The 27,479-nt window shown below is 37.3% G+C and overlaps 1 protein-coding gene across 7 annotated transcripts in view; it reads left to right on the top strand.

Annotated features, from left to right (window-relative positions):
• CLIP4 (CAP-Gly domain containing linker protein family member 4) overlaps positions 1-27,479 on the top strand; it is a 78,983-nt gene that overhangs the window by 18,034 nt on the left and 33,470 nt on the right. For all 7 annotated transcript variants that reach the window (XM_077774164.1, XM_077774162.1, XM_077774165.1 and 4 more), the window contains 7 exons: positions 4,077-4,224; positions 12,841-12,980; positions 13,796-13,889; positions 15,136-15,297; positions 17,616-17,734; positions 21,131-21,367; positions 25,569-25,704. In XM_077774164.1, coding sequence (XP_077630290.1) covers positions 4,092-4,224; positions 12,841-12,980; positions 13,796-13,889; positions 15,136-15,297; positions 17,616-17,734; positions 21,131-21,367; positions 25,569-25,704 — 1,021 coding nt within the window. In that variant the 5' untranslated portion in view covers positions 4,077-4,091. The remainder of the gene's footprint in view (positions 1-4,076; positions 4,225-12,840; positions 12,981-13,795; positions 13,890-15,135; positions 15,298-17,615; positions 17,735-21,130; positions 21,368-25,568; positions 25,705-27,479) is intronic.

Here is a 27,479-nt window from a genome sequence, read left to right as displayed (position 1 = left end):
GGGGGGGAGAGAGAGAGAGAATGAGCGAATGAGCGAATGAGCAGGGGAGGAGCAGAGAGAGAGGGAGACACAGAATCCGAAGCAGGCTCCAGCTCTGAGCTGTCAGCACAGAGCCCGATGCAGGGCTCAAGCTCATGAACTGCGAGATTATGACCTGAGCTGAAGCCAGATGCTTAACTGACTGAGCCATCCAGTTGACCCTATTTTTAATTTTTAAAGGAACCTTGGAGATATGATTTAAATGCTTATTTTGGTTATAGTAATTTTTGGGGAATTTAATGAGAATAATGCCTCATGGCAAAATATACTATGAAAATGAATGAAAGGGCCTCGTGATTCTAACTCATGTGGACACAGCTTAGATCTCCTGTTAGTTGAGTAGCTCAAAGATGATGCCCTTGAACCATATTCCAAATAAAGCTGAGGGAGTCTCTTGACCATAATGAGGTTCCTTAGTGAGGCCTACTAGCCCTGAACCACTTTGAAGAAGTTAGTGGCCATTTCTGCTCACCACCATTCTGTGTTAGGGCATAGACCAGGAATCCCTGAAAAAGCAGAAGATATTAGAGCCATGTTACAAGTTGCACTTTCTCAGAGCTGTTTTGGGGTGACAGTGTAGGATGGAATTCCTATACTAATCAAAGTTTGGGGAATTTGATTCTAGTTTGACCAAGTTTGAGCAAGATCCCAGGTGTCATAGATCTTTAGACCCAAAGATTGCTTTTCAGGAAGGATTGTAAAACTTTACTGTGTTTTTAGAGGTGTACAACTTTCTTAAGTGGGACAAAAGGTAGACTGTTGAGGTTTTCATGAAGGAAAGGAAATGGGACTAGGGAAAAATGCAGTGAAGACACAGTATACAACAGCACATTGGTCAGGTAATAGTGCAGCTTCTCTGGGCTTGAAGTATCTAGTATGTGAAATGACAGTGTTGGTTACATCTTGTTGAGTGAGTCATCTTTCCACACTGAATCTAAATATGTGTAAGACACTAATCTGGCTCCTGTGGCAAGTGGTAGTTGTGCAAGATACAGTTCTGTAAAGATCTCAACAGTCTACAAGGAAATGAAAAGTCATCTGAGGATCACTTTCAAAAAACATTTTTGGGTGAGAAACTCTACCCTTTAAAAGGGAGGTTTTTAAAGGTGGCTTAACCAACTCAGAACAATAGGCACTTAATCATTTGGCTGAAGAATTAGGAGCATAAAAACACAAGTGAGTTCCCAAGTGTGCTTGTAGTCAGATTACTCTTCCTAAAACACAGGTTGAATCAGGATGCTCTTCTTTTAAGAAATCAGGAGTTTCCCAGTGCTTATGGAATTAACTGGTGTGGTCTTTGATCAGGCATATGAAATACTCCCAGGTATAGTCCTAAAAAATCATTACAGCCTTACCTCAAACACTGGACCTAGATGTGCCTGAGTTCTAGCCTAGCTCCTCTAACATGCTCTTGTTTTAAATTTCTGCCCACTCATCTTTCAAGACCCATCTCGAGAGATGCTTTATTCACTGCACTGTTTCTGATTGTTGGGAGTGCCCAGTGCAGATGTTCCTTGTACTTATGTTATGGATCATATCCTATTCGATTTCATCATCAGTAGTTATTAGTGCTATTTTATTTGCTGTAGTAGATGGTAAGCTACCTAATAAGGCTGGACTATCTTACTTTCGTATTCTCTGAAACATCTAGAAAAGTATGGTGCCTTGTACATGGTGCGTCCTTAATAGTTTTAAGCCTTGTTTCTGTTCTTTGATTTCAAAAGAAGCTTCATGCCCTATATAGAATATTTTGCTCAAATTTACTGCTAAAATTAGAGGCCAACAAGCAGAAATCTTGTTACTTTTGTCATTTAGAAGCTATAGTATTGAAGGAGGACTATCTATGGGTATGTGGGTTACTTTTTGGAATTGAAGTATTTGAGGAAGATTACCTTGCTGTATGGCACTAATTCCTTGTTATTTCCCAATTTATGTGGTAGTGTTATTATCATAATGACTCAAAGTATTGGATGGCAACTAACTTTAGCATCTAAAAAAACCTTGAATACCTTTAACATAGTAACAGTGTATTAGGTTATATAATATAGACCATCCATGTCCACATAAGCATGCACCTTATGACACAAAGTCACCTACTCTTTACCAGTTCCTGGCAGTCTTCAGAAAACATATGAATCATTGGAAAGGAACCAGTTAGCTCAGAGAGGTGACTGTTTCCTTGGAGCTGGATGGTGATGGTGGAGTAAAGACGACTAAATTAGATATAGGATTGGCTAACTAGGTATAATAGAACACACATTGAGTAATATCTGGCATGGTGTTATCTGCTAGGGTAAGCTACCAGTTAAATATCTTTATTCTTTCTACTGGAATGGTCTAAAATCATTTTTATTTAGTTTTGTAATATAGCTTTTGCTTATATTTAATACCAATATAGAGATTTATAAGACTCTAAAGACTGGATGCAAAAGAAACTGGATGTTTTTTACCTTTACAGTTCAGTTGTAATAATACTTGCTCTGCTTTCTATGTCATTTTTATATGAGCTAGGATGTGGCAGCAGTCCACTTCAGAACAAACTTATTCTAAGCTCTCATGGTTTGTTTTTGTTTTTGTTCTTGTTTTTGGAAAAAGAGAGAGTATCAGTGATGCGTTTTAAAAGGCATGGCCTTCTGTCTTCTGCTAGGATAGACTAAATAGATCTTATATGTTGGTGAAAAGTAACCAATGCCAGGAAGCTCTTAGATCCATATTTGTACAAGTGATGTGATTGATCTTCAGTAAAGTTCTAGGATGTTGGAAAAGAGTGAGAACGCCCTAGACTAGATTATTTTCATGTGATGAGCACATGGTATGAACTATTGGAAGATAATATAACCTGTGTCAGACCCTATAATAGTTAGAGATACATCTACAGGAAGTATTATATCCCTTTGTTACTCTAAGTAAAGAGAACATCATCCATTTAGATTAACTCAGCATTTAAAAAAATCTTTTCACCTAGGAGCACCTGGATGGCTCAGTCAGTTGAGCGACTGTCTTTAAAAAAAATTTTTTTTAGTAGAGGCTAAAGTCTGGGATGAGCACTGGGTATTGTATGGAAACCAACTTGACAATAAACTATAAAAAATTTTTTTTAAATGTTTATTCATTTTTGTGTGTGTGTTTGAGAGAGTGCATGAGAACATGAGCAGGAGAATGGCGGAGAGAGAATGAGATGCAGAATCTAAAGCAGGATCCAGGCTCTTAGGTGTCAGCACAGATCCTGACATGGGGCTCGAACCCACGGACCACAAGATCATGACCTGAGCTGAAGTTGGACACTTAAGCAACTGAGGCACCCAGGTGCCCCTAGCTTCTGACTCTTCATTTCAACTCAGGTCATGATCCCAGGGTCATGGGATTGAGCCCATCATTGGGCTCCATGCCAAGCATGGAGCCTGCTTGGGATTCTCTCTGTCTCTGTCTCTGTCTCTCCCTCCCCTCTCCCTTTGGCCTGCCCTCCCCCCCTCCCTCCCTCTCTCTCTCTCCCCTCTTTCCCCCCTCTCTCTCCCCTCCTTCCCTTTGCCCCTCCCCCACTTGCTCATGCACACACTCATTCTCTCTAAAATAAAAAACAAAACTAAAAAACAAAAACAATATTTATAAAAAAACATTTTCACCTGTTATGGGGAAATACTTAGGTTTTTATTTCTCCTGAGCTTTGTCTAAAAAGATTGCATTTCTGTAAGAGACAGTGTGAAGGAACATATATTCTTTAATAGCAGTTTGCTAAAAGGAAGTTTTTTCCCCTTCCTCTCTAAAAAAGATTCTTGAAGATTGAAGTTAAAAATGTAAGTAGGTTGGGGTTCCTGGCTGGCTCAGTTGGGGTAGAATGTGACTCTTGATCTTGGGGTTGTAAATTCAAGTCCCATGTTAGGTGTAGAGATTACAAAATCTTAAAAAACGTCAGTAGGTTATATATGAAAAGAAAATAGTTTTTTTTTTGTTTTGTTTTGTTTTTTATGATTCAAGGCAGTCATTCTAAGTTGCATACAAATACAACAGATATGCTTTTTTTCTCCCTCTCATTAAAGGTGGCTTTCTAGAAGATGACCATAGAGGACCTTCCAGATTTTCCAGTAGAAGGAAATTCTTTGATTGGAAGATACCCATTTTTATTTCCAGGTTCTGATACACCAGTTGTGTTTTCCATTTCTGCAGCACCAATGCCTTCGGACTGTGGTATGTTAAGTAGCCATATGTATTTTCTGTAGACTGGAGACTTGACTTCTACCTTATGCCCTTTTTGCATTTATAAATCTTCCTAAAACCATTTGCTATGGTTTTCATAAAATTGCTAGTTTTCCTTTTTCAAAAATACAATTGCCTTTTTCTGCCTCTTAATGCTAAATGCTTTATTTCTGCTGTCAGCACTTTTATTATGTAAAAATGTTTATTTTAAGCACCATGATGGATTTAGAAGATCTTATTTTTAGAATGCAGTGGTGCTTAGACATCTAGTATTCTTTTGCTATTGATGTATTTATTTTGGTTAAATATATTGACTTGCTTAAAAAGCCATGTATTAAGACAAAACAAAATACTGTGAGCTAGCCATCTCTAAGGGCCCTGTTGTCCCTGAAATGCTAGGATCTAATTTACCAAATAATCACTGCTGAAATGATCCAAATTTGGGTGACAGTGTAATAAGCTATGTGTTTCAGTACATAAGCAAGCCAAATTTGGATCCTGTCCCAGCTGTCTTCCATTGTAATGATAACGTATACACAAATACAGTAAAACTAAAAAAAAATTGCCATATTTTTAGGCTGGGAGAGTAAGACCTTTCCCTGCAGTATGGAATGGAATTGGCTTATATTCAAATTGGCTCACTTAAATCTCCTTTGTAAAATGTAAATTTAAAACTATTCTAGTTTTTACCTATTTGGGCTTATTTTCCCAGACCTGTATTTTATCAGATAGCTGATAAAGGAATAAAAGAAAACAAGGAGATAAATTTGATAGATTTGTTACATTTCCAATTTAGTTAGAATTTTTCAAGTAAAGTATTGGGTCATCATTTAAAATTATCTTTGGTGGTAAAGATCATGCAGTTATTATTTTTTAGTTTTTTGTTTAGAAAGGCAATTTTTAAGTATTAGTAGATATAAAATTATTAGATTGAGAACTTATCTAACTTAGTCATATTGATTTTAATAACTGCTCATCTCCAAGTTCAGATTCTATATCACCAAAAGTATTACATAAAACCTGTGCCTATATCCTGGGAGGTATGTGTAGCTTTTACAAAACATGGACTGGATTTATCTTCAGATATAATAAAATCAGTTATGTGGGAAAAACCTTAACTAAAGCACTTTGTACCTTGCTTATGGTGCTTACTTCATTCTATCCCATGTCATAATTGTGTGATTTCCTTACCTAGACCATAGCTTTTTCGGATGGGGTAGCAATCAAGCTTTGTTTTGGTTTGCCTTAGGGTTAACATAGTCATTTGTTGATTAGTTGCTCAGTCAGTGTTTGTTGAATAAATACATTGAATGTAAGGTGATAATGGATATTGACCCTTTTGTATAGCTGATATTAAACATTGCCTTTGTGCTTAGAATTATACATTCTTAGAATCTGAATGGACAAATAGGTCAACTTTCCCTACTCACTTCTTAGGATAGAAATTATATTTTCAGAACTTCTAATAAATAACCACTCAGCCACTTGGATATCTTCAAGAATGGGAAGCTAATAGTCCATTTCATGGTTAAAAGTTTTAGGAGTGATAAAATTGTTTTTTTTTAAATTTTAATGTTTTATTTCTGAGGGAGAGAGAGAGAGAGACAGTGTGAGCAGGGGAGGGTCAAAGAGAGAGGGAAATACAGATTCTGAAACAGGCTCCAGGCTCTGAGCTACCTGTCAGCACAGAGCCTGATGTGGGGCTCAAACCCATGAACCGTGAGATCATGACCTGAGCCGAAGTAGGATGCTTACCCGGCTGAGCCACCCAGGCACCCCAAATTGTTTTTGTATTTACACTGAAAATATGTCTTCTTGAAACTTTGGCTAACCAGTATTGGTTTTTGCTGTGTGGAACACACTTCTTTATTTTTGAGTATTTAGAGATAATTTGAGTATTTTTACCTAGCCTGTACTTCCACAGGCTATTTGTTTCTGGTTCCATCACAGTCCCTCAGTGTCAGGATTTCCAGACCCTTTTTATTCTGGTTGTTTCCTTCTTAGTACACTATTGTCAGTGTCCCCTTTAAAGTGGCATCCTGAATGTATTTATTAAGTATTTATTGAGGGCCTATTATGTGCTAGGTACTGTCCTTGATGCTGAGGATAGCACAGTGATCAAGACAGACATTCTGGTGGGAAAAGATAGTGAACAAAGCATAAATATCCCAGTCAGTTTTGTGGAGAAGAGAAACAGGGTGCTGTGATAGAGGATACTGGATCAGAGTGTCTATTATAGATGGGATGGTCATCTGGAGTCAGAGGAAGCTGGTCACAAGAAGATCTTGGAGAGAAGTGTTCCAGACAGAAGAATAGCAAGTTAAAGACACAGAGTTGGGGGAAAAGCTTTTGGTATATTTTAAGAATTAATGGAAGGCCATTGTGGCTGAGAAGCAAAGTGATTGAGGGACAGAATGACAGGAGAGAAAGTTGGAGAGGAAGGCAGATCATGCAGGATTATTTAGGCCTTGGCAAGGAATTTGTATTTTATGCTAAGTATAATGAAAGCCATTGAATGTGAGGCTGAGAATGAGATTAAAACAGGAAACAGAAAAAGCAACCTGCACAAACCGGAGCTTAGACATACAGTTCAGTACTGATTCTCAAGGTGGTTACTGTGTGAGACAATATAAAGACTTTAAGAATCTTTTGCTTTGAATACCTTCAGAACCAGTTTACTCAGAATGCATATCACATATGTTATAAACCCCACAATGTGCTGTTATTATTTTTGTTTAAACAGTGAATTATTTTTGTTTAAACAGTGAATTTACCTCTTAAAGGGATTTAAGTAAAAATAACAAATCTTATTTGCCCATGTAGTTACCATTTCTTCCAGTGTTCTTTATTCTATTGTGCACAATTGATTTCTAGTCAATATCATTTTCCTTCTGCCTTAAAGGCTTCCTTTAACATTTCATGTAGTGCAGGTCTGCTGGTGAGAATGCTTGCAGCCTGTATATGCCTAAGGATATATTTATATTACCTTCTTTTTTGAAATATGTTTGCTGAGTATAGAATTCTAGATTGATAGTTTTTTTTCTTTCAGTGCTTAAAGATGTTGCTCCATTGTCATTTTACTTGCATTGTTTCTGATAGGAAATATGCTATCATTTTGTTTCTCTGAGTGTAATTTGTCCTTTTTTTCCCCTGGGTGCTTTTAAGATTTTCTCCTTATCATTGGTTTTGAGCAATTTTTCTATGATGTGTCTTGATGTAATTTTTTTTTTTAATGTTCTTGTGCTTGGGGTCTGTTAAGCTTCTTAGACCCACTGGTTTCACTTTTCATCGTTTGGGTAATTATTATTTCTTCAAATATTTTTCCTGCCCCTGAACTCTTTTAGACACTCCAGTTACACGAATATTAGACCACTTGAAGTTGTCCCACAGCTCACTGATGCTTTTTTCATGTTTTAGAAATTCTGTTTCAGGGGCGCCTGGGTGGCTTAGTCGGTTAAGCGTCCGACTTTCGCTTAGGTCATGATCTCGCGGTTCGTGGGTTCGAGCCCCGCGTCGGGCTCTGTGCTGACTGCCAGCTCGGAGCCTGGAGCTTGTTTCAGAGTCTGTATCTCCCTCTCTCTCTGACCCTCCCCTGCTCACGCTGTCTCTCTCTCTCTCCTAGAAATAAAAAAAAAAAAAAAAAAAAAAGAAATTCTGTTTCATTTTAGATAGTTTCTGATGCTATGTCTTCAAGTTCATTAACCTTTTCTTGTGCAGTGTCTGGTCAGCTGATTATCTCACCCAGTGTAGTTTTCATCTCATATGTTGTTTCCATCTCTGAAATTCGATTTGTGCCTTTTTCATATCATTCATGTCTTTACTTAACTTTTTGAAAATTTGGAATACAGTTACAATGACTGGCTTAATATTATTTTCTGTTAATTATATATTTTTTAATGTTTATTTTTGAGAGAGAGAGCAAAAGAACATGTGAGAGTGGGGGAGGGGCAGAGAGCGAGAGAGACAGACAGAGGATCTGAAGTGGGCTCTGTGCTGATAGCAGACTGCTCGACATGGGGCTCAAACTCACTATCTGTGAGATCATGACTTGAGTGGAAGTTGGACACTTAACTGACTGAGCTACCCAGGTGTCCCACTGTTAATTACAATTTTTGTGTCAACTCTAGGTCTAGGTTTTTTTTTTTAATTTATTTTTTTACCTTAAAATTTTTTTTAATGTTTATTTGCTTTTGCGAGAGAGAGAGAGACAGAGTGTGAGTGGGGGAGGGGCAGAGAATGAGGGAGACACAGAATTCAAAGCAGACTTCAGGCACTGAGCTGTCAGCACAGAGCCTGATGTGGGGCTTAAACTCATGAACTGTGAGATCATGACCTGAGCCAAAGTTGGATGCTTAACTGACTGAGCCACCCAGGTACCCCTTTAGGTCTGTTTCAGTTGATTATTTCTGATTATGGGTCATGATTTCCCCTTTCTTTGCATGCCTAGCAATCTTTGTTGNCACTTAGGCTCTTTCCATGTTTTAGCTATTGTGGAGAGTGCTGCATGCCTAGCAATCTTTGATTGGTTGCCAGTCATCATGAATTTACCTGTTTGATGCTGTATATTTTTCTTTCCTAGAAANTGACCTAAGCGAAAGTCGGACGCTTAACCGACTAAGCAACCCAGGCGCCCCTTTCCTAGAAATATTCTTGATGTTTGTTCTGGGATGTAGTTAAGTTACTTAGAAATAGTTTGGACCTTTCAGGTCTTGTTTTATGGTTTGTTAGGCGCTTCTGGAGCAGTGCTAATCTCAGGCTAATTATTTCTCACTCTTCAGTACTCTACCCAGTGCCTTGTGAATTTTTTCCCTAGTCTTTTTGGTAGGAATAGACACTGTTTTAGGCCTTCTATGAGTACTGGGCTCTAGTCTTTTTAATCCTTTTCGATGACTCTCTCTCTTACTTCAGATTTTACTTGCTAATGTATGTTAAGTACTCAAGAGGAGCCTCCATAGGTCTTTGGGGTTCTCTTGCTGTGTATCTCTCTCCTCTGATCCTCTTCCCTGTGGACTTTAGCTTCCTTGATCTCCTTGGGTTCTCAGTGCCATGTCCTCAATTTAGGGAGTCTTCTGGGTTTCTCTTGGTTTCCCTCTCTCTGTACTGTAGTGCAGAAATATGGGACAATTTTATGACTCACCTTATTTACATATGTCCCTTAGGAGTCACTGTCTTTCATTGCCTTGATGTCCATGCCCTTGAAAACTGCATTTTGTCTATTTCCTTTTGTTGTTGTTTTTGTTGTTGTTGTTGTTATTGTTTCAGATGGAAGGGTCAGTCTGGTCCCCATTACTCCATCTTGACATAAAGTGGGTAAATGGGACACCCCTCCAACTTTCTTTTGATTACAGCCTTTTTTATTCTGTATGGGCTTAAATTTTGGATTTAGTTAGATTTGTTAATATGCAGTATAGCATAGAGGTTAAGATTACAAAGCAGTCTCTCTTTAATCCTGACTCAACCACTTACCAGTTGTGTGTTCTTAGGCAAATTACTTTTTTTTCTGCCCCTTCTTTGTTCCCTCTATTTCTTCTTTGATAAAATGAGAATAATAATAGTGCCTACCTCATACAGTCATTATGAGGATTAAATTAGGTAATATATGTAAAGTGCATATAACAGTCCCTGGCACCTATTAAGTACTTAACAAGTGTATCATTATTATTATTTAATTGAGCTACCTGCTATTTGCCATCACCTCCGTATATAATTACCAAAGCATTGTTATATGCTTTATTATGTATTGGGCTACTGCTCCCTCTCCCCACTCAGGCCATTATTCTTTTTAGTTCAAATGTTCTTGCTTATTTATCTTACATTTACTTTCTAGATTTTTGCTACTCCAAGTGTGGTCTTTAGTCTGGTAGCATTGGCATCACTGGGAGCCTGTTAGAAGGGCAGTCCTAGGCCCCACTTGAGATTTACTGGTTAGAATCTACATTGTAACAGGATCTCTAGGTAATTCCTATCTAAGTTAGTGTTTGAGAAGATCTGCTACAGATGAACAGTAGAGTAATTTTGTATCTCCTCTTACAAATAAGTCTTGCTGGGATTTTGATTATAACTGAAATTATTTTAAGTAATTGTTTTTGGTAAAATTGATAGTTTTAAATATTTTATTTTTTAGTTCAGCAATATGATATGTCTTACTCCATTTAAATCCCTCTCCTCTTCCAATTTTCTGTAAATAAGCCTCACACATTCATTGGTATGTTTGTTACCTTTATTGATATTGTGTGTGGGATTCTTTTCCTGTTGCTTTTCATTTTTTTAAAATAGGAAATCATATAAAAATGCACAAAATTTTATAATAGCAAACATGTAAGTCATACATATCTGACATCAGAAAGAATAGATATTATATTTTGTCATTTTTCCTTTAGCTCTTGTTTTTTAGCTACAAGAAAACTTTGAAGTTGAAATTCCTTCTGTTTTCCTTTGGTCCTATGCCCCTTGCTCTCCAGAGGTAACCACTATCTTAAATTTAGTGTGACTATTCCAGACCATATTATTATATACTTATTACATCTATGAGCACCCGTAAACAATGTATAGTATTGTTCTGTGTAATTGTAATTTTATGTAAATAATAGACACTGAATATTATTCTGTGGCTTATCAATACGTATGTTTTCTTAAGACCTGTACTTATCAGTTAATGACTTAGATATCTTAATTCATTTATTTAGTTGTCAAAAAGCAAAAGATAAAATACCCCACTCCTATCCATTCCTTTATGGAGAGATGTTTCAGCCCAAACATTTTGCCATTATAATTAATGCTAGAGTAAGAATTCTTGACTTATCTCCTGCAGACACATGCAGAAGTCTCTTTAGGTATATATTTAGAAATCTCTCTACTAGAAATGCCCAATGCCTAGGAAAGGGACTCACTCATTAATATTTATTGAATAGATAAATCAATTAGACACCCCCTCCTCAATCTAGTCAACTGCTATTTATAAGAAACATGCCCAGATCTGTGTTTAAGAAACCGTACAAGGTGCTTCTCCATGTTGGACACCAGTTCTTTTCTGGGTCTTCCCTTCTGAACCTAGAGGACCATTCTGTTGTCTGAGATTTTGGATAGTATAGTATTCTAGTTTTAGTCTTTATGATTCTTTTGTAATGGACTGTGGTTCTCCTTTTATACACATCCTTGGTTGCATGCTTTTCTACTCACCTTTTAGTTATCCCAAATCTAAAAGTGTGAATTATGTGTATGTAGTATAATTTTGGAAAATATATATAAAAAAAGAACATAAAAAGTATGAATCCTGCTACTTATGTGTGCTGTTAGAAGCTGACTTCATTAGTGAATTCTCAGGGTGCCTGGGTGGCTCAGCTGGTTGAGCCTCTGACTTTGGCTCAGGTCATGATCTCATGGTTCATGGGTTCAAGCCCCACATCAGGCTCTGTGCTGACTGCTCAGAGCCTGCAGCCTGCTTTAGACNGTCTCTCTCTCTCTCCTAGAAATAAATAAAAAATAAAAAAAAATAAACCTTTAAAAATTAAAAAAAATAGTGAATTGTCTTTGGGAGGCAGTACAGTAGAGGAAGAAAGATAGACTTTGGAAATAGAACTGACTTTTCATTCCAGATTTGCCACTTACTAGCTGTGTGATTTTGCACACATATGATTTAGTCTGAGCTTTGGTTTCTTTATCTGCAAAATGAGAACAATAATCCCTCCTAGGTAAGGTGTTTGTGAGGACTTGGCAAGGTGTTTGGTAAATTGTAAACACTCAGCAAACATTGGTTTGCTAATGCTTTCCTTCTTTAGATCCTTCTGTTTTTTTAGATTCCTTGCCCCACCCCCCACCTTTTTTTTTTTTAAGATTCTTCAAGTTCATAGAATCTGATTTTCTTCTATTCTCTTTTATCCTCTAGCCATAGGATGACCATAGTTGCTTATAAATCTTAGAAAAGTCTTAAGAGCTATTTAGATCACGTTCAGTTTTGTTAATATTCCACGTTTCTACTAATACACATTCCAAAGTAACCCAGTCACTCTGTCCCCAGGTGTCATTTCTGTGTTGCCTGATATTGTCGCCTAATTAGTTGGCATGGCAGTTCTCCTCGTGCGTTTTCAGTGCGTAAAAAGTAATGCCTATTTCATAGGGAAAATTAGGCAAATACAGAGAAGTAAAAAGAATATTTAAACTTATAGACTAGTTGATATTTTGATATTTTTCCGGTTTTATGTGTACTGATGTGAAACTACTGTTCATGATATATTTATGTCATTAAGAGCTGAAAATATTGATAAAATTTGCCAAAGTTTCTGTGCCTTAGAAGTAGTTCTTGGGAAGTTCAGCATTTGAGATGGGTGCACTCACATTTTTGTTCCATCTGTAGAAAATGTGGTATGGTGCACAGAAATCTTGTTCTCACAGCTGTTCAGGAATGCTCCATACTTTTATTTTTTTTTTTTTTTTTTTGGCTCTCTGGACTTTGGTTTTGAAAATTGCTCAAGGTAAACTTACTTTTGCTGGGATCTAAAAATATTTGTATCATTTGAGCCCTGGTTTTATTGTTTATTATTTTCAGTATATTTATTTGGAACTTTTAATAAGTTTAACTCACACTTTTTTTTTTTTAATTTTGAACAGAGTTTTCTTTCTTTGATCCTAATGATACATCATGCCAGGAAATTCTCTTTGATCCTAAAACTTCTGTATCAGAATTATTTGCCATTTTAAGACAGTGGGTTCCTCAGGTCCAGCAGAATATTGACATCATTGGAAATGAGGTAAGGAATTTTTGCATTTTGCATTTTGCATCACTGGGATTGTTAATTGTGTAGATGCTCCCCTCCGAACCCTGCCATCTGAATGGAAGGGTGGTGATAAAGGGGAAACCTTTGGAAGATTCTGATGTTTGTTTTTTGTATCTCCAGGCTTTGCTCAGAGCAGTTGAGTCTGTATTATACATTCTTCCCATTGTTCCTCATGCTCCTGATTTGCTTACACCTGGAGCTCTGATGTTATAGACTCTTGGTGGCAGCAGGCATTTTCCATATTTCCTTTCTTTGTACAAATTAGTTTTGTTAACTTTAAAAAATACACTTCATGTGGAGATTTGATTACCAATATGTTTTATCTATAGTTTTGGGTGGTTTGGTAAAGATCTAGGCTTAAATATAGTTTTTAAGAATACTTGATTTTTTGAAGGAGGGAAGAAAGAGTAACTGGATTCCTTGACCTGCACATTGACATATTGTAAGAAGAGAGAGCTTGTATATATTTTTCAAATACCATTAAGCCCATTAGGAAGAAAATTTTGCTGATCCTTTGAGAGGTTAAGTAAGGTACATATCGGGAGTGCCAGGTTACCCTGGAATAGTCTTTAAGAATTTCCTTCAATCTGCTGACAAGTTCAGTTTTCATCATTGTCATTGGATGTAGATCTAAAGTTTATCCTTAAGAGAAGCCTGTTCTAGATACTCATTTTATTGAGAGCTAATTCTGATGAGATGGACTAACCTGACTAACCTGGTTCTCAGCGTGGGTTTAAAATCCGTTTTCAATAGTCACGTTGTCATCATATCGTCTTTGGTTTCCTCAGATTCTTAAGAGAGGTTGCAATGTGAATGACAGAGATGGACTGACAGATATGACACTTTTACATTACACTTGCAAGTCTGGAGCTCATGGTATTGGTAAGTCTGTGGCAAACTACTAGTGATTTAAGACGTCTGTATTTGTGTTTGTATAAGCTGTGTGTATGCCATCCAGGGTTCCTGGGAGGGTACCTAGTTGGTGATAATAATATCCCCTGAAAAGGCAAGCATTCAGTGGGGTCCTCCCCAAAACCTTGTTCCCTTCCCTCTGTTTTCTCACGGGGGTCTTTATAGTCTCCTGGTATATCCCAACTTTTCTAGAGCAGGGTTCACTGCTGCATGCTCACTAGGGGAGTAACTGGCAACACCCTAGAACCTTCCTGAGAGTTTACAGCAAGGTTAGACAATCCAAGCTGTTTTCCAAGTATCCAGTCCCTATAGACCCCAGTCTTTAGGCCTATCTGAGGGGTTTTCTGTATACGTAACATACATGCACATTTTTCCCAGATTGGTATTCTGTGCTTTACCATTATATAAACCTGTCTCTATTACTTAACTATATATTTTGAATCTCTCTCCCTGTTTCAGTAGTCTGATACAGGTTTCTTAAGCTGTTGATGAGGGACTTTTTTTTCCTACAATCCATCATGGACTGATTCTTTTTGTAAAATAAAGTAAAAATGAAATTATAATAGAAAAATGAAATAAAGGTAAAAATACAATCCCACTTGTGTTTCAAAATGAGTAAAATTACATTTTGACAAAAGGACAGAGAAATTGTGGTTTGGGATGGTAGTGGTCCACAGAGCCCACTCTGAGTAGCCTAACCTAGTGTGTTGCCTTTTAAGTAGACTTCATGCCCAGCACAGAGCCCTATGTGGGGGTTGAACTCATGACCCTGAGATCATGGCCTGAGCAGAGATCAAGAGTCGGATACCTAACCGACTGACCCATCCAGGCCCCCCTAGTATATTGTTTTTAATGACTTTATATAAGTATTCCATTATGTGGATGACTTATAATTTATTTAACCAGTTTTATATGGTGCTCGTAGAACTTTATTTTAGAATCAAATTTATTATTTATTTATTAATAAAGTAGTTTAGTTTCAGAATTTTATTCATTATAAAAGTTCTGTGATGAACATCTTTATAGCTATGTGTTTATCTATATCTCTGAGTATGATTATTTTCTTAGAATAAATTCCTTGTTAAGTGAAATTTTTGAGGTGTATGTGTATATTCGGTATACTATTTACTTTGGTTTTTTAAATGTGGTAGTGGATAGCCAACTATTAGAACTTCAGTTTGTACTGAAGAAGACTAATTTAGAAAACTTCCTTTAGGTGATGTTGATACAGCTGTAAAATTTGCAACTCAACTTATTGATCTGGGAGCAGATGTTAGTTTACGGAGTCGCTGGACAAATATGAATGCTTTGCATTATGCTGCTTATTTTGATGTCCCTGAGCTTATAAAAGTGATTTTGAAGACATCTAAACCAAAAGGCAAGTACTATAAGATCACCATTGGATGTTATTAGTTGAACATTTTATTAATGGCATAAAAATTAAAATTCAAAAAAAATTTTACTTCTAATTCATCTTGTTCCATATGACCTCCTATCCCATTTGTTTTTTTTTCCTGACATCTTTTTTTAATTTTTTTTTATTTTTGAAGGATTATTTATTTATTTATTTATTTAACAAATAGTTTATTGTCAAATTAGTTTCCACATAACACTCAGTGCTCATCCCCACAAGTGTCCTCCTCCATGCCCATCCCCCCTCCCCCCCACATCCATCAGTCCTCAGTTTTTGTCAGCATTCAAGAGTCTCTCATGGTTTGCCTCTCTCCCTTTCCCCCACCATTTCCCCCCTTCTTCTCCCCCTTGTTCCTCCGTCAAGTTCCTCCTAATCCTCCTATACGTGCAAACATATGATATTTGTCCTTCTCTGCCTGACTTATTTCGCTCAGCATAACACCCTCAAGGTCCATCCATGTTGCTACACATGGCCAGATTTCATTGTTTCTCATTGCCATGTAGTATTCCATGGTATAGATAAACCACATCTTCTTGATCCATTCATCTGTGGATGAACACTTAGGCTCTTTCCATGTTTTAGCTATTGTGGAGAGTGCTGCTATGAACATTGTATCCCATTTGTTTTAAGGAATAGTTTAGTATTTCTTTATTGAGGGTTAATTACTGTCATTTAACAAAAGGCTGGGTACAAAGAAATACAAATTAAAAATACAAAATAGTGTTCTCTGGTTTTTTATATGTACAAATTCCCCAGTATAACATGGATTTTATGAAGTATAATTGAATCTGTGTGCTATATAATTAGTTTGTCTCAAGTAGCCAGAAATAGAGCAATAAAGCTTTCAGAGCTAAGCATTGAAATCATAAAGAGTATTTTAGATGGCATTCAGTTCTGAAATTCTGTGATTCCATTAAAGGACACAATTTCAAGGTTCCCCCCATTCCTGTCTTTATGGTGATACCCTAAAATTGAACACCAGAATGTCTAAATTATAGTTCTCGTATTTTGACTTTTTCTCTGGTCCTCTCAAGTGGGTCAGTTTTCTACTGAGAAACAAAAAACTGAGAGCAAGTGCAGTAGTAATACTTTAAGTTGAAGGTGGGTGGGATGCAGTGTCCTCTCCATTTGTAGAAGACTTGTTTTACAGATTCAGTAGCTAAATTTCCCAGAATATTTGTTTCTAATCTGCTTTGTATAATTGTTCATTTTATCTTAAATTTTACCTTTTCATTTTTGATTGATGTTAGGCAGAAAGGCTCTTTTGACAGTACAGCATCTTGCATAATAAACAGGAAGGTTTGTCCTGAGCATGTCTTGGCCATTTGCAGTTGTTGGTAGGGCATGTGGTCTGGTATAGTTTAGATTAAGGTAGGATTAGTGGAACCAAGTATTTAAAATCTTTGTTATAGAAAACATTCAAAATGAGATTCCCAAATCTGGAAGATTTCTTGTGTCTAAATATAGCATCATGATGATTTATTGAAAGGTTATTAAAATGTCTTTACAATTGCAAGATTCTTTTTTCCTACTATGAAGTCCAAATTCATTTGTTTGATAAAGTATTATGAATTAATATGATTTGCAAGCATGTGTATGTTTAATTAGTCTTTAACTTACTCCTGATTTGAAAATTCTGCATTGTTTTACCTATTACTTTTTATGTAAAGGACCAGATAGGAAATACTATAGACTTTGTGGATCTCTGAACTACTTGATTCTGCAGTTATAGCAGGCACCTAGCCATAGAGAATATGTAAAAATGTATGCGGCCGTGTTCCAATAAAACTTTATTTATAAAAACAGATGCTGAGTGTGCTTGGTTCCTGGGCCATAGTTTGCTGGTTCCTGACCTTAACCCTTCTAACTCATTGTAGTTGTCATGGCACATATGCAGGAAGTTAAGGAGAGATTGTGTTAAAGTAGTTACTTTTACCAGTGTGAATTATTACCATTAATTTCTTTTAAATCTAGTTTAGTTTGTGATAGTTGGAAAATCTATGATAATATGAGTCCTTGTTGTAATGATATTTTATTGTACTAAGAAAATAATTGATTAACCAGGTTGTAATATGGAGATTATATATGTGAATAGTGATTACGTATGTGATTACCTATGTGACAAATATGTGAAAGGGTGCTTCTAGTGGGTTGGTTTAAGTTTCATAAATGGCTTAGTTATGTTCTCCCCCCAACCAAAACAAACAAACAGCCCATCTCCTTTTATATTATAATGGCTAATTCTAAATTTTTAGTTAATATACTTGTGGTGTTAATTGCAGATGTAGATGCCACTTGCAGTGACTTTAATTTTGGAACAGCTCTACATATTGCTGCGTATAACTTGTGTGCAAGTACTGTGAGATGCTTATTGGAGCATGGAGCAAATCCTGCATTTAGGGTAAGAAACCATATTAAAAGTGAAAAATATGCAAAGAATTAAACTGTCTAATATTATCTCCCAGTAAAGAGTTGTGTCTGGATGTTGTTAAGAATCTGTGCGAGGAAAGAATTTATATTTTTGTGCTGCATATAAAGAGTAATGGTGATCAACTTCATCTCAAATAATTATAAGGCATAGCAGTGAATTTCAGTCCCTGCTATTGATAAGCTCTACAGAATTTCCTTTTATTCAGTGAAGTAAAATATTCCTTAAAGTGTTACCATCTTTAAGTATCTTCATTTAGTTTTTTGATATATTTATAAAAAGTTAGCTATCAAAAATGCCTATGTTAAAGTTATATTTCTATGTTAAATCATATTTCAAATTCTTTTGGAAAAACATTACAGAAAATTTTTTAAAATGCACATTTAGGAGTGGAGTAATGTTTAAAAATTAAGTTAAAGGGAAAATTATTTTTTTCATGGTAATTGTGTTTACAAAGTTAACACACAGGATTGAATTTCATAATCTTCAAATCTTTGGTATTTTATTGTCTTCACAGGGTGGCTCTCAGTGTTCTTTTTCTTAATATTAACAGCAGTGACTTGCTCTCGTGGGGATTCTTAAACGGGGTCTGCGTCTTCCCTTGAAGAGACAGGAGTGGGCAGTGTTTGAAAAAGCCTCTTCCCTCCCCCCTTTTCCCCTCCTCCCCTCTTTCCCCGTCCCTTCCCCTAGGCCCCTCCTCGCTTTCTTGTTTCCCTTCTCCCTACTTCTTTCTGCCACGGCTTCTGTTTAATCCCATAATTAGTTAATTAATCCTTTCCCCCTCTTTTCTTACCCCCTGCTCTCCCTCCCTCCTTCCCTGTTGTTTACTGGGCACTGGGAGAATACAACCAGAAATAAAAGTGTTTGTCTCCAAAGACAGTGTAGTGCAGAGGGGAGGAGGGCCAAGTACATTTACTGTAGTGTGCTGCCTTTAGTGGGTTATGATGTGGGAGTGGCACAGGGTGCCATGGGGTCACATACCAGGGGTATCTCTCTAAGCCTTGGGAAGGCTTTCTGGCAAAGGTGACATTGAGGACTTACACATAGTTAAGCAGTAACTGGTTAGAGGAGGGAGGTGCAAAGAGTGGTTTAGGCAGAGAGGAGAGTCACGTGCAAGGAGGCTCGGCGATGATGGTGGTGTGGGTGGAATGTGAAGGTGATATGTGTGTGCTTTTCCCAGTGTGACTGTTGACAAGACCTCATTAGTGGAGAGAATGGTGTGAATTTAGTAAGAGGCAGTCAGGTGTGTCATTGAGGTAGATTACCAGTTCAAGCCAGGAACAATATCACTGTATTTTGAAGGTTAATACTTAAAAAAAAAAAATGCAGCCAACATGTAGGTCAGCAATAGTCCCTGGCTCATACTGTGATAACCACAATTTTATTATTTTTTTAATTTTTATTTATTTCTAGGAGAGAGAGAGAGAGAAACAGCGTGAGCAGGGGAGGGTCAGAGAGAGAGGGAGACACAGACTCCGAAATAGGCTCCAGGCTCTGAGCTGGCAGTCAGCACAGAGCCCGACACGGGGCTTGAACCCACGAACCGCGAGATCATGACCTAAGCGAAAGTCGGATGCTTATCCGACTAAGCCACCCAGGCGCCCCTGATAACCACAATTTTAGAAGGAAATAGAATTCTATAATTAATCATGAACGAGATTTCTTATTTTGGCATGACATCATCTTTGTTATTTTATTATTATTTAGTATTTTTTAACAAGTTTCAGTTGCTGAATTTTCTAGGAATTAACATGTGTGACTTACTTTAGAAAGGTAAAGACTTAAAAATCTAAAGTAAAATAGTCACTGTAAATATACCTTACAGCTTATCAGTGCAGGGTTTAAAAAATCCCCCCCCCCTTTTTTTTTCAAGAGTACATATTTGTGCTATACACACCTTTATTATATTTTGTATATTTTCATTGAAATCTGGGATTGAAATAGGCCCACCACCATGTCAGCAATTTGATAACAAGTCTTCCTACCATATATTTACTTAGGACCAAACTGACTTGAATTTGAAAACAAAAAATGTGAGGCACTTGCAAAATAAGTGTGTTCTAAGAGCCTCATACTTTCATCCATACAGAACATTTGAAGATAATCAGTAGAGAAGACAAGGAAAAGAAGTTTCTCAGCAAAAGAATCTTGATTCATCTTATTAAAAGAAGATTACAGTCTGGAAACAGTTTTACGGAGTCCAAGTTTTTTGGTTAGGGAGCACAGAAGAGAGAAGTTTGAGGGAAAGATAACCTTGAGTAGGAGAAATTCTCAGCTGAGTCTAGCAGGTCCTAGACGTGGATCCAAATGTCACCTCTGCCAGGAATCACATAATTAATTTTTGACTGAGTCATTAATCTTTTCTTGCTGAATCTTCCTAATTGGCAAACTGGAGATATTAGTAATGTTTTTCTTGTTTAGTTGGTTATTATCTCTCCTACTACAACATAAACTCTCCATGGGCATGGATATTTTTATCTGTTTCATTCATAAGCTTTTTCTTGATGTGAGAATCAAATGAGAAAATTTATATGATAGGATTTGGTTATATAAGTACCATGCAAATGTTAGTGGGCTCGTAACTGACCATTTTATCTTGTTGCAGGATAAATCCAAGGATGCAGTCTCTCCTTTATAGTGAGACCAGAGCTGTTTTCTTGATTATAGCCCAAATTTAGAAGTATTGAAGCTGTAGTTTCTATTCCTGAAATCTGAGTCACTCCATGAGTGGGCAGGATGGGTCAGGTCACAGAGCCGAGGCGGCGGCTGTGGGATAGTGGACAGAATCTCGGGTCTGGGGTTGGGAAGCCAGTCGGTGCTGTGACTTCTGTCTTTAAACCTGCCTTCTCTAAACCTGCACAGCCAGGCATGCTGTCCACTCATGACCTCAGCGTTTGCTCTTCCCCGAGCCTGGGCCGCCTTTCCCAACCAGCTACCCTGCATGGTACTCCCACATGGCCCCGGGCCTCTGCGTCAGGGCGTCTGAGCGGTGCATCCTTCCATGACCACCGTGCATGTGTAGACTCCACTCTCCGGGTGCTTTCCACCTCACTTCCCTGAATTGTTTTTCTCTCTCTGCCACTTTTTACCATTTAAGATACCATATCCTTGACTTGTATGATTGTTTGTAGTCTGTTTCTTCCACCAGAAGGTGTGCTTTTTGAGGGCAGGGCTTTTTTTGCCTCACTGTGACATCAGTAGCATTTAGAATGGTCTGGCATGTAGTAGATGTTCAGTAAATTGTCTGGGTAAATACATGAGGAATGAGTTTAACTTAAATTTTTAAAAACTTTTTTTTAAAATAATTGTGTATGACTGCATGGAGCTTTGGAGTAGATACGAATTGAAATTGTTCTCTTCTGTTTGTAGAACGACAAAGGACAGATCCCTGCTGATGTTGTTCCAGACCCAGTTGAGATGCCGTTAGAAATGGCCGATGCCGCAGCAACTGCTAAAGAAATCAAGCAGATGCTGTTAGACGCGGTGCCCCTGTCGTGTGACATTTCGAAGCCCATGCTTCCAAACTATGATCGTGTTACTAGCAAGGCGACACTTGCGTCACTCGGTCTGAAGTTGGGGGATCGTGTTGTTATTGCAGGACAGAAGGTATAGTAAGTAACTGCGGTCGCTAAAGCTGTGTCTGAGGTCAGAGTGTGTGTGGCCTGGGTGCCAGGGGTGTATACAGTGTGGCCAGAGTTTGGAGCTTTTTAAAGAAAGTGCAGTGTGTAAGTGGAAGCATACTAATGGAAACTGTGAAGCTAGGTGCACGTTTACTATGAAGTGTGATTCAAGAACATAAATGACTTGGACTCAGTCATGAAGACATCTTTGCTGGGGTGGGAAGAGGGGAGTATGGGAGAGCTGTTGCGTGAATTTAGAGGGGTGAGCTGAGACACCGCTGGGCCTGGAGCTGTCTTCTTGCAGCCGCCTGCGGTCCCCACCGGGTTTTCCCACCAGGACTGCCTGGCAGAAATGGAGCCAAGGAGACCCTTGCCATTCATGGGTGTTTGGCCTTGAGATCCCATATTAGAGAAATCTTAGATATTATTTTAACCTGATAGTAAACGTGTATGTGGAAAGAGGACCTGCCCCCACCCTGGCCTATTGAAGATTCTCTGGGCGCCTCTTGTTCTCCAAAGCGCCCGTTTCCTTTTGGCACTTACTTTTTGCTATTCTCTCTTTTCTAATACCTCATGAGGAAGGGCTGTTTCTTTTTCTTTTTCCTTTTTATTTTTTTCTTTAGCTTTGGGGTTAATGGGGAGCTTGGTGTGAAGAGTAGAACAGGGCATTCCTGCTTGCCTGTTGAATTTCCTAACACAGTTATGTCTAGATATTTGGGTGGGTTCCTCAGAACATCTGACCATGCAGGTTTCTCAGAAAACACCAAAATCGGGAAGTTGGATTTACTGAGAAAATTGCATCAAAAAGGAAGGTAAACTACAAACAAATGATTATGTGGAGAATGACACTTACCAACTTGCAAAAGAATATATCAATGGGATATTGGTTAGCTTTTATTATTATTTCTTTTAACTTGGGATTAACATTCAGCCTCATTAGTCTTCCTGTCTTATGCCTGAGAGTGGGTGTTTAGAAGAGTTATTCTGTTGTATTATTTTACCTTTTATTTTGGATAATTTAAAGCCATACAAAAGTAGAAACATATGAGTGTGTGCGTACCAGTCAGCTGGCTTAACTTGATCACCTCACGGCCGTCCTGCTTCCTTTATTCCTTCTCTCAGCTTGCTGCTTTGCTGCTTGTCTTTTCACCCTCTTAGAGATGTCTTTCAAGGAGCAAAATTCATTTATTTTGAGAGAGAGCGAGTGAGTGAGGGGGGCTGGAGCAGAGAGAGAGAATCCCAAGCAGGCTGCGGGTTGACAGGCTCTGATGTGGGGCTCCAACCCATGAACTGAACCATGAGATCATGACCTGAGCCGGAACCAAGAGTTGGACGCTCAGCCAAATAAGCCACCCAGGTGCCCCTCAAAGAGCAGAAGTTTTAAATTTTGATGAAGTCCATTTTATCAACTTTTCCTTATATGGATTGTGTGTTTAGTATAGCTAAGAAATTTTCCACTATCTCATAGTTCAGTGGGGGATAGAGTGCATATGCTTTCTCCCAGAAGTTTATAGTACATTTAGTTTTATATTTAATTTTGAGTTAATTTTTGTACAGAGTGCTAGGTATAGTTTCTGTCTTTTTGCATCTGATTATCTGTTCCAACACCATATTTTGACAAGACTTTTCTTTTGTCTTGAAATGCACCTGCTCCTTTGTCAATTGATCTTATGTGTATGGGTGTATTTCTAGATTTTATTCTGCTACATCGATGCAATGATTATCCTTTCTTCAGTACTATGTTGTCTCAAGTGCTGTAGCTTTATAGTAAGTCTTGGAATCAGATGTTGTTAGGCCTTCAGTTTTGTTGTTTGTTTTATTTTAGTTTGTCTTTCCACGTACATTGTAGAATTAGCTTATGGATTTAAAATCATACAGAAAGTCCTGCTGGGATTTTGAATAGAATTGTGTTGACATAAATCAGGTGAGGAGAACGAATGTCTTAAAGACACCGAGACTTTCAAACGCAAGCACAATGTATCTCTATTTAATAGGTCTTTGATTTATTTCATCACTTTTGTAGTTTTAAGCATTTAGATATTGCACATAACTTGTCAGATTTGTACCTAAGTTTTTCATGATCTTTGGTGCTGTTGTAAATGGTGATGTTTTTTCATATAGAAATACAGTTGATTTTTGTATATGGACCATATTTTCTGTAACCTTGCTCAATTTATGAATTCTGTTGGCCTTGTTTGTGGCTTCTTTGGGATATCCTATGGAAACAATCATGTTGCCTGTGAATAGAGACAGTTTTCTTTTTTTCCAATCTGTGTGCCTCTCATTTGTTTTTCTTGCCTAGCTCCATTGCCTAGGACCTCCAGTATAATGATGAGTGGAAGTAGTCAGAACTGATCAATTGTCCTGCTCCCCATATGGAGGAAGAAGCACTCAGCTTTCCATCACGAAGTATCACAATTGCTAGCTGTAGATTTTGTGGGCATCTTTTACTAAATTGTGGAAGTTCCCATTGAATCCTGGTTTGCTGAGATTTTTTTTTTAAATGATTATTATCATGAAAGGATATTGAAATTTGCTAAAGGCTTTTTCTGCATTTGTTGAGAGAGTATGTGGGTGTGATGAATTATATTGATTAACTCTCAAATGTTGAACTAACCTTGCTTTCTCATGATAAACCTTACTTGGTCATGACATTGGATTTGATTTGCTATATATTGCTGGATTCTGTATATTGCTGGATTTGATTTGCTCTTATTTTGTTGAGGATCTTTGTGTCTGGTTTTGGTATCAAGGGTGATTCTGGGAATGAGTTGAGAGTTTGTCCTTCCACTTTTATATTCTATCTAGGTTTGTGTAGAATCAATTGTTTTTTTCCTTAAACTCTTTGGTAGAATTCACCAGTGAAGTACATCAGGTTCTGCAGGGGTTTTTTTTGTTTTGTTTCATTTTGTTTTTTTGGAATGTTTTTAACTACAAATTCAATCCAGATGTGAGCTTTTGACAATTTGCATCTTTTAAGGATTTGGAACATTTTATCTTATTATTAAATTTACAGGCATAGGGTCGTTCATAGTATTTTCTTGCTATTTTTAAAAAATATTTTTAAAAATTTAATGTTTATTTATTTTGAGAGAGAGGAAGAGAGGGGGAGAGCAGGGGAGAGGCAGAGAGAGAGGGAGACACAGAATCTCAAGTAGGCTCCAGGCTCTGAGCTGTCAGCACAGAGCCGGATGTGGGGCTAGAACTCACGAGCTGTGAGATCATGGCCTGAGAGGAAGTTGGATGCTCAACCAACTGGCTCACCCAGGTGCCCCACTATTCTTTTTTTTTTTTTAATGTTTATTTATTTTTGAGAAAGAGTGAGAGAACATGTGCATACTAGTGGGGAAGGGGTAGAGAGGGAGGAGAACAGAGGATCCAAAGCAGGCTCTGTGCTGACAGCAGAGTCTGATGTGGTACTCAAACCTATGAACTCTGGGAGATCACGACCTGAGCCAAAGTCAGCCGCTTAATTGACTGAGCAACCCAGGCTCCCCCCTTCTTACTATTTTTTAAATGACTGAGGGAATGTAATAATGTCCTGCTTTCATTCATGATGTTTGCAGTATGTGTCCTCTCTTATTTTTTTCTTGGTCTCTAGCTAGAATTTTATTAATCTTACTTATCCTTACAAATAACCAGCTTTTGGCTTCATTGATAGTCTTTGTTAGTTTTCTGTTCCTAATTTCTTTATTGTTTCTTTCCTTGGACTTGCTTTGCATCTTCACTTTCTAGTTTTTTAAAATGGAAGTTTAGATCACTAAGTTGAGGTCTTTTCTATTACCAGTGTTTAATGCTATACATTTACCTTTAAGCACTGCTTTTGTTGCATCCCACAAATTTTCACGTATCGTATTATCATTTTCACTCAATTCAAAGAGTTTTTAAATTTCCTTGTGATTGTCTCTTTCACCATGGGTTATTTGGGACTATATTGTTTCATTTCCAAATATTTGGAGATTTTCCAAAATCAGTTGTTGGGTGCATACAGATTTAGGATTCTTACATCTTTTTGGTGAATTGGCTGTTACCATTATATAATATTTCCTTTCGTCCCTGGTAATATTACTGTTCTGAAGTCTACTTTGAGAGAACGGTTTTTAAAAACTTCCATAAAGTTTGCAAGAGTAGCACAATTAGAGTTCCTAGTAATCCTTGAAATTTATCCTGGTTTATGTTTTCTTTAGGTTGGAACATTAAGATTTTGTGGAACAACTGAATTTGCAAGTGGGCAGTGGGCTGGCATTGAGTTGGATGAACCGGAAGGAAAAAACAATGGAAGTGTTGGGAAAATCCAGTACTTTAAATGTGCCCCCAAATATGGTAAGGGAGATACAGTCTAACTTAATGAGAATTAGTACAAGATAATCAAATTTATTCTTTTATTGTTTTTAAATAAAACTTTCCTCCTGGTTACCTATGTAGTAAATGAAGGGGCTGCCCTGTTCTCACTATGAGTAGTAGAGTGATTGGGAAATGGTGTCTCAGCAGGAGGGCTCCCGTCAGTCCTGGGCGGGCGGGGTGCACTCCGTGACTGAGGAAGGGACTTCTTCGTCAAGGAAGCGCAGAGCTCTGCAGGTGGAAAAATGTGAAAACTTCGAATAGCAAATGAGGCCGGCTTTATAACCGTACTCCTAAGATGGATTGATTCTTCTCTTTCTGACAACTGTTTGTTTAAATTCATATTCTCTCTCTCTCTCTGTCTCTCTCTGTCTCTGTCTCTCTCTCTCACACACACACCCCTTGACATATTGAATTAAATTTGTCACTTACAATTTTGTGAGTATTTTTCCTTGCCATGAAATAGTTTTCTAGAACATTAATTTCCCTGCTTGTTCAGTATTTCGTATTCTAGCTCCACAAGGAGGCACTATGATTTAATGCTGAAGTCCTGACTTCGAGTCTGACTGCTGGGCAAGAATCAGCTTCCCTACCTACCAGCTCTGTGGCCTTAATTCTCTTCTTGTGCCTCAGTTTGTCTTCAGTAAATTGGGGTAACAATACCTCAAGAGTTTGTGTGATAAATGTTTAAAGCGCCTTGAATAGTGCTTGCTTCTCTCTTAGCATTCAACAGATGATAGCTATTCGCTAGCTGTTATGCATTTATCAAAGTTACTAGTTTCCTTTTGTCATACACTTAAAATGGAGCATCATTTTTTGGTCTATTATTAATTTTTTTGTTTATAAAAATGTTTTTTGTATAAACTTTGAAAAACATTAAAAAGGTCAAAAGAAGAAGGTAAAATCACTTGTATATTTCTTCTATTTAATTCTTTTCATGAAATTTAGATTATATAGTTATATATATTTTGCATTTTTACTTGACATACTATTATAATTTCCCCAAATCATTATTGTTTGAAAATGTGACTTTTAATGGCTCCATTTTCTTTAATTTTTCCAATTTGATGGCTGAAAGTCTCTATGTTTGAATTCATATTTCTTTGATTGTGGTGAAATAAAACATTTGAAATGTTTCATTGTGATATATGTGTGTGTGTGTGTGTGTGTGTGTGTGTGTATGTGTGTGTGTGTTATCCTGGCAATTGCCCAGAAACAATTGTTCGTATTACTTGCTTACTAAGTAATTGTGATATCAGTGGGTTTTTAAAAACTTTAGAAACACAATACATACTTAAGATAGTAAACTCTTAAAGTTATTACAGATGTTTTGCCCAGTTTGTCATTTGTCTTTGAACTTCACTTGCAGTGTTTTGGCACAAAGTTTTATGTAGTTAAGACTTTTTCTTTATAACTTCTCACATTGCATTAATGCTTAGATAGTTCTTCCTAATCCAAGGATTAATTTAAAATTATATATTTTATTCTTTTGAAAGTTTTAATTTTTTACACTGTTATTTAACCCATTTGGAACGTATTTGGTTAGTTATGTGGAATTAAGAATTTAATTTTAATTTTCCTCTATTAGCTAATTTTGGCAACTGTCAAGCAGACTAAGGGCAAGAGCAAAACTACTAGCAACACACAGGGCAGAGGTCAGTCAGGTTCGCTGGAAATGCTGAGGTTGTAACACAGTGCATGTTGCCCCCAAATCTCATCATCCCAAGCAAAGGCAAGCTTGATGAGGACAAAGCCCG

Source organism: Crocuta crocuta, unplaced genomic scaffold (genome assembly GCF_008692635.1).
Source record: "Crocuta crocuta isolate KB4526 unplaced genomic scaffold, BGI_CrCroc_1.0 scaffold246, whole genome shotgun sequence".
NCBI lineage: Eukaryota > Metazoa > Chordata > Mammalia > Carnivora > Hyaenidae > Crocuta > Crocuta crocuta.
This window is presented reverse-complemented; position numbering and strand designations above follow the sequence as displayed.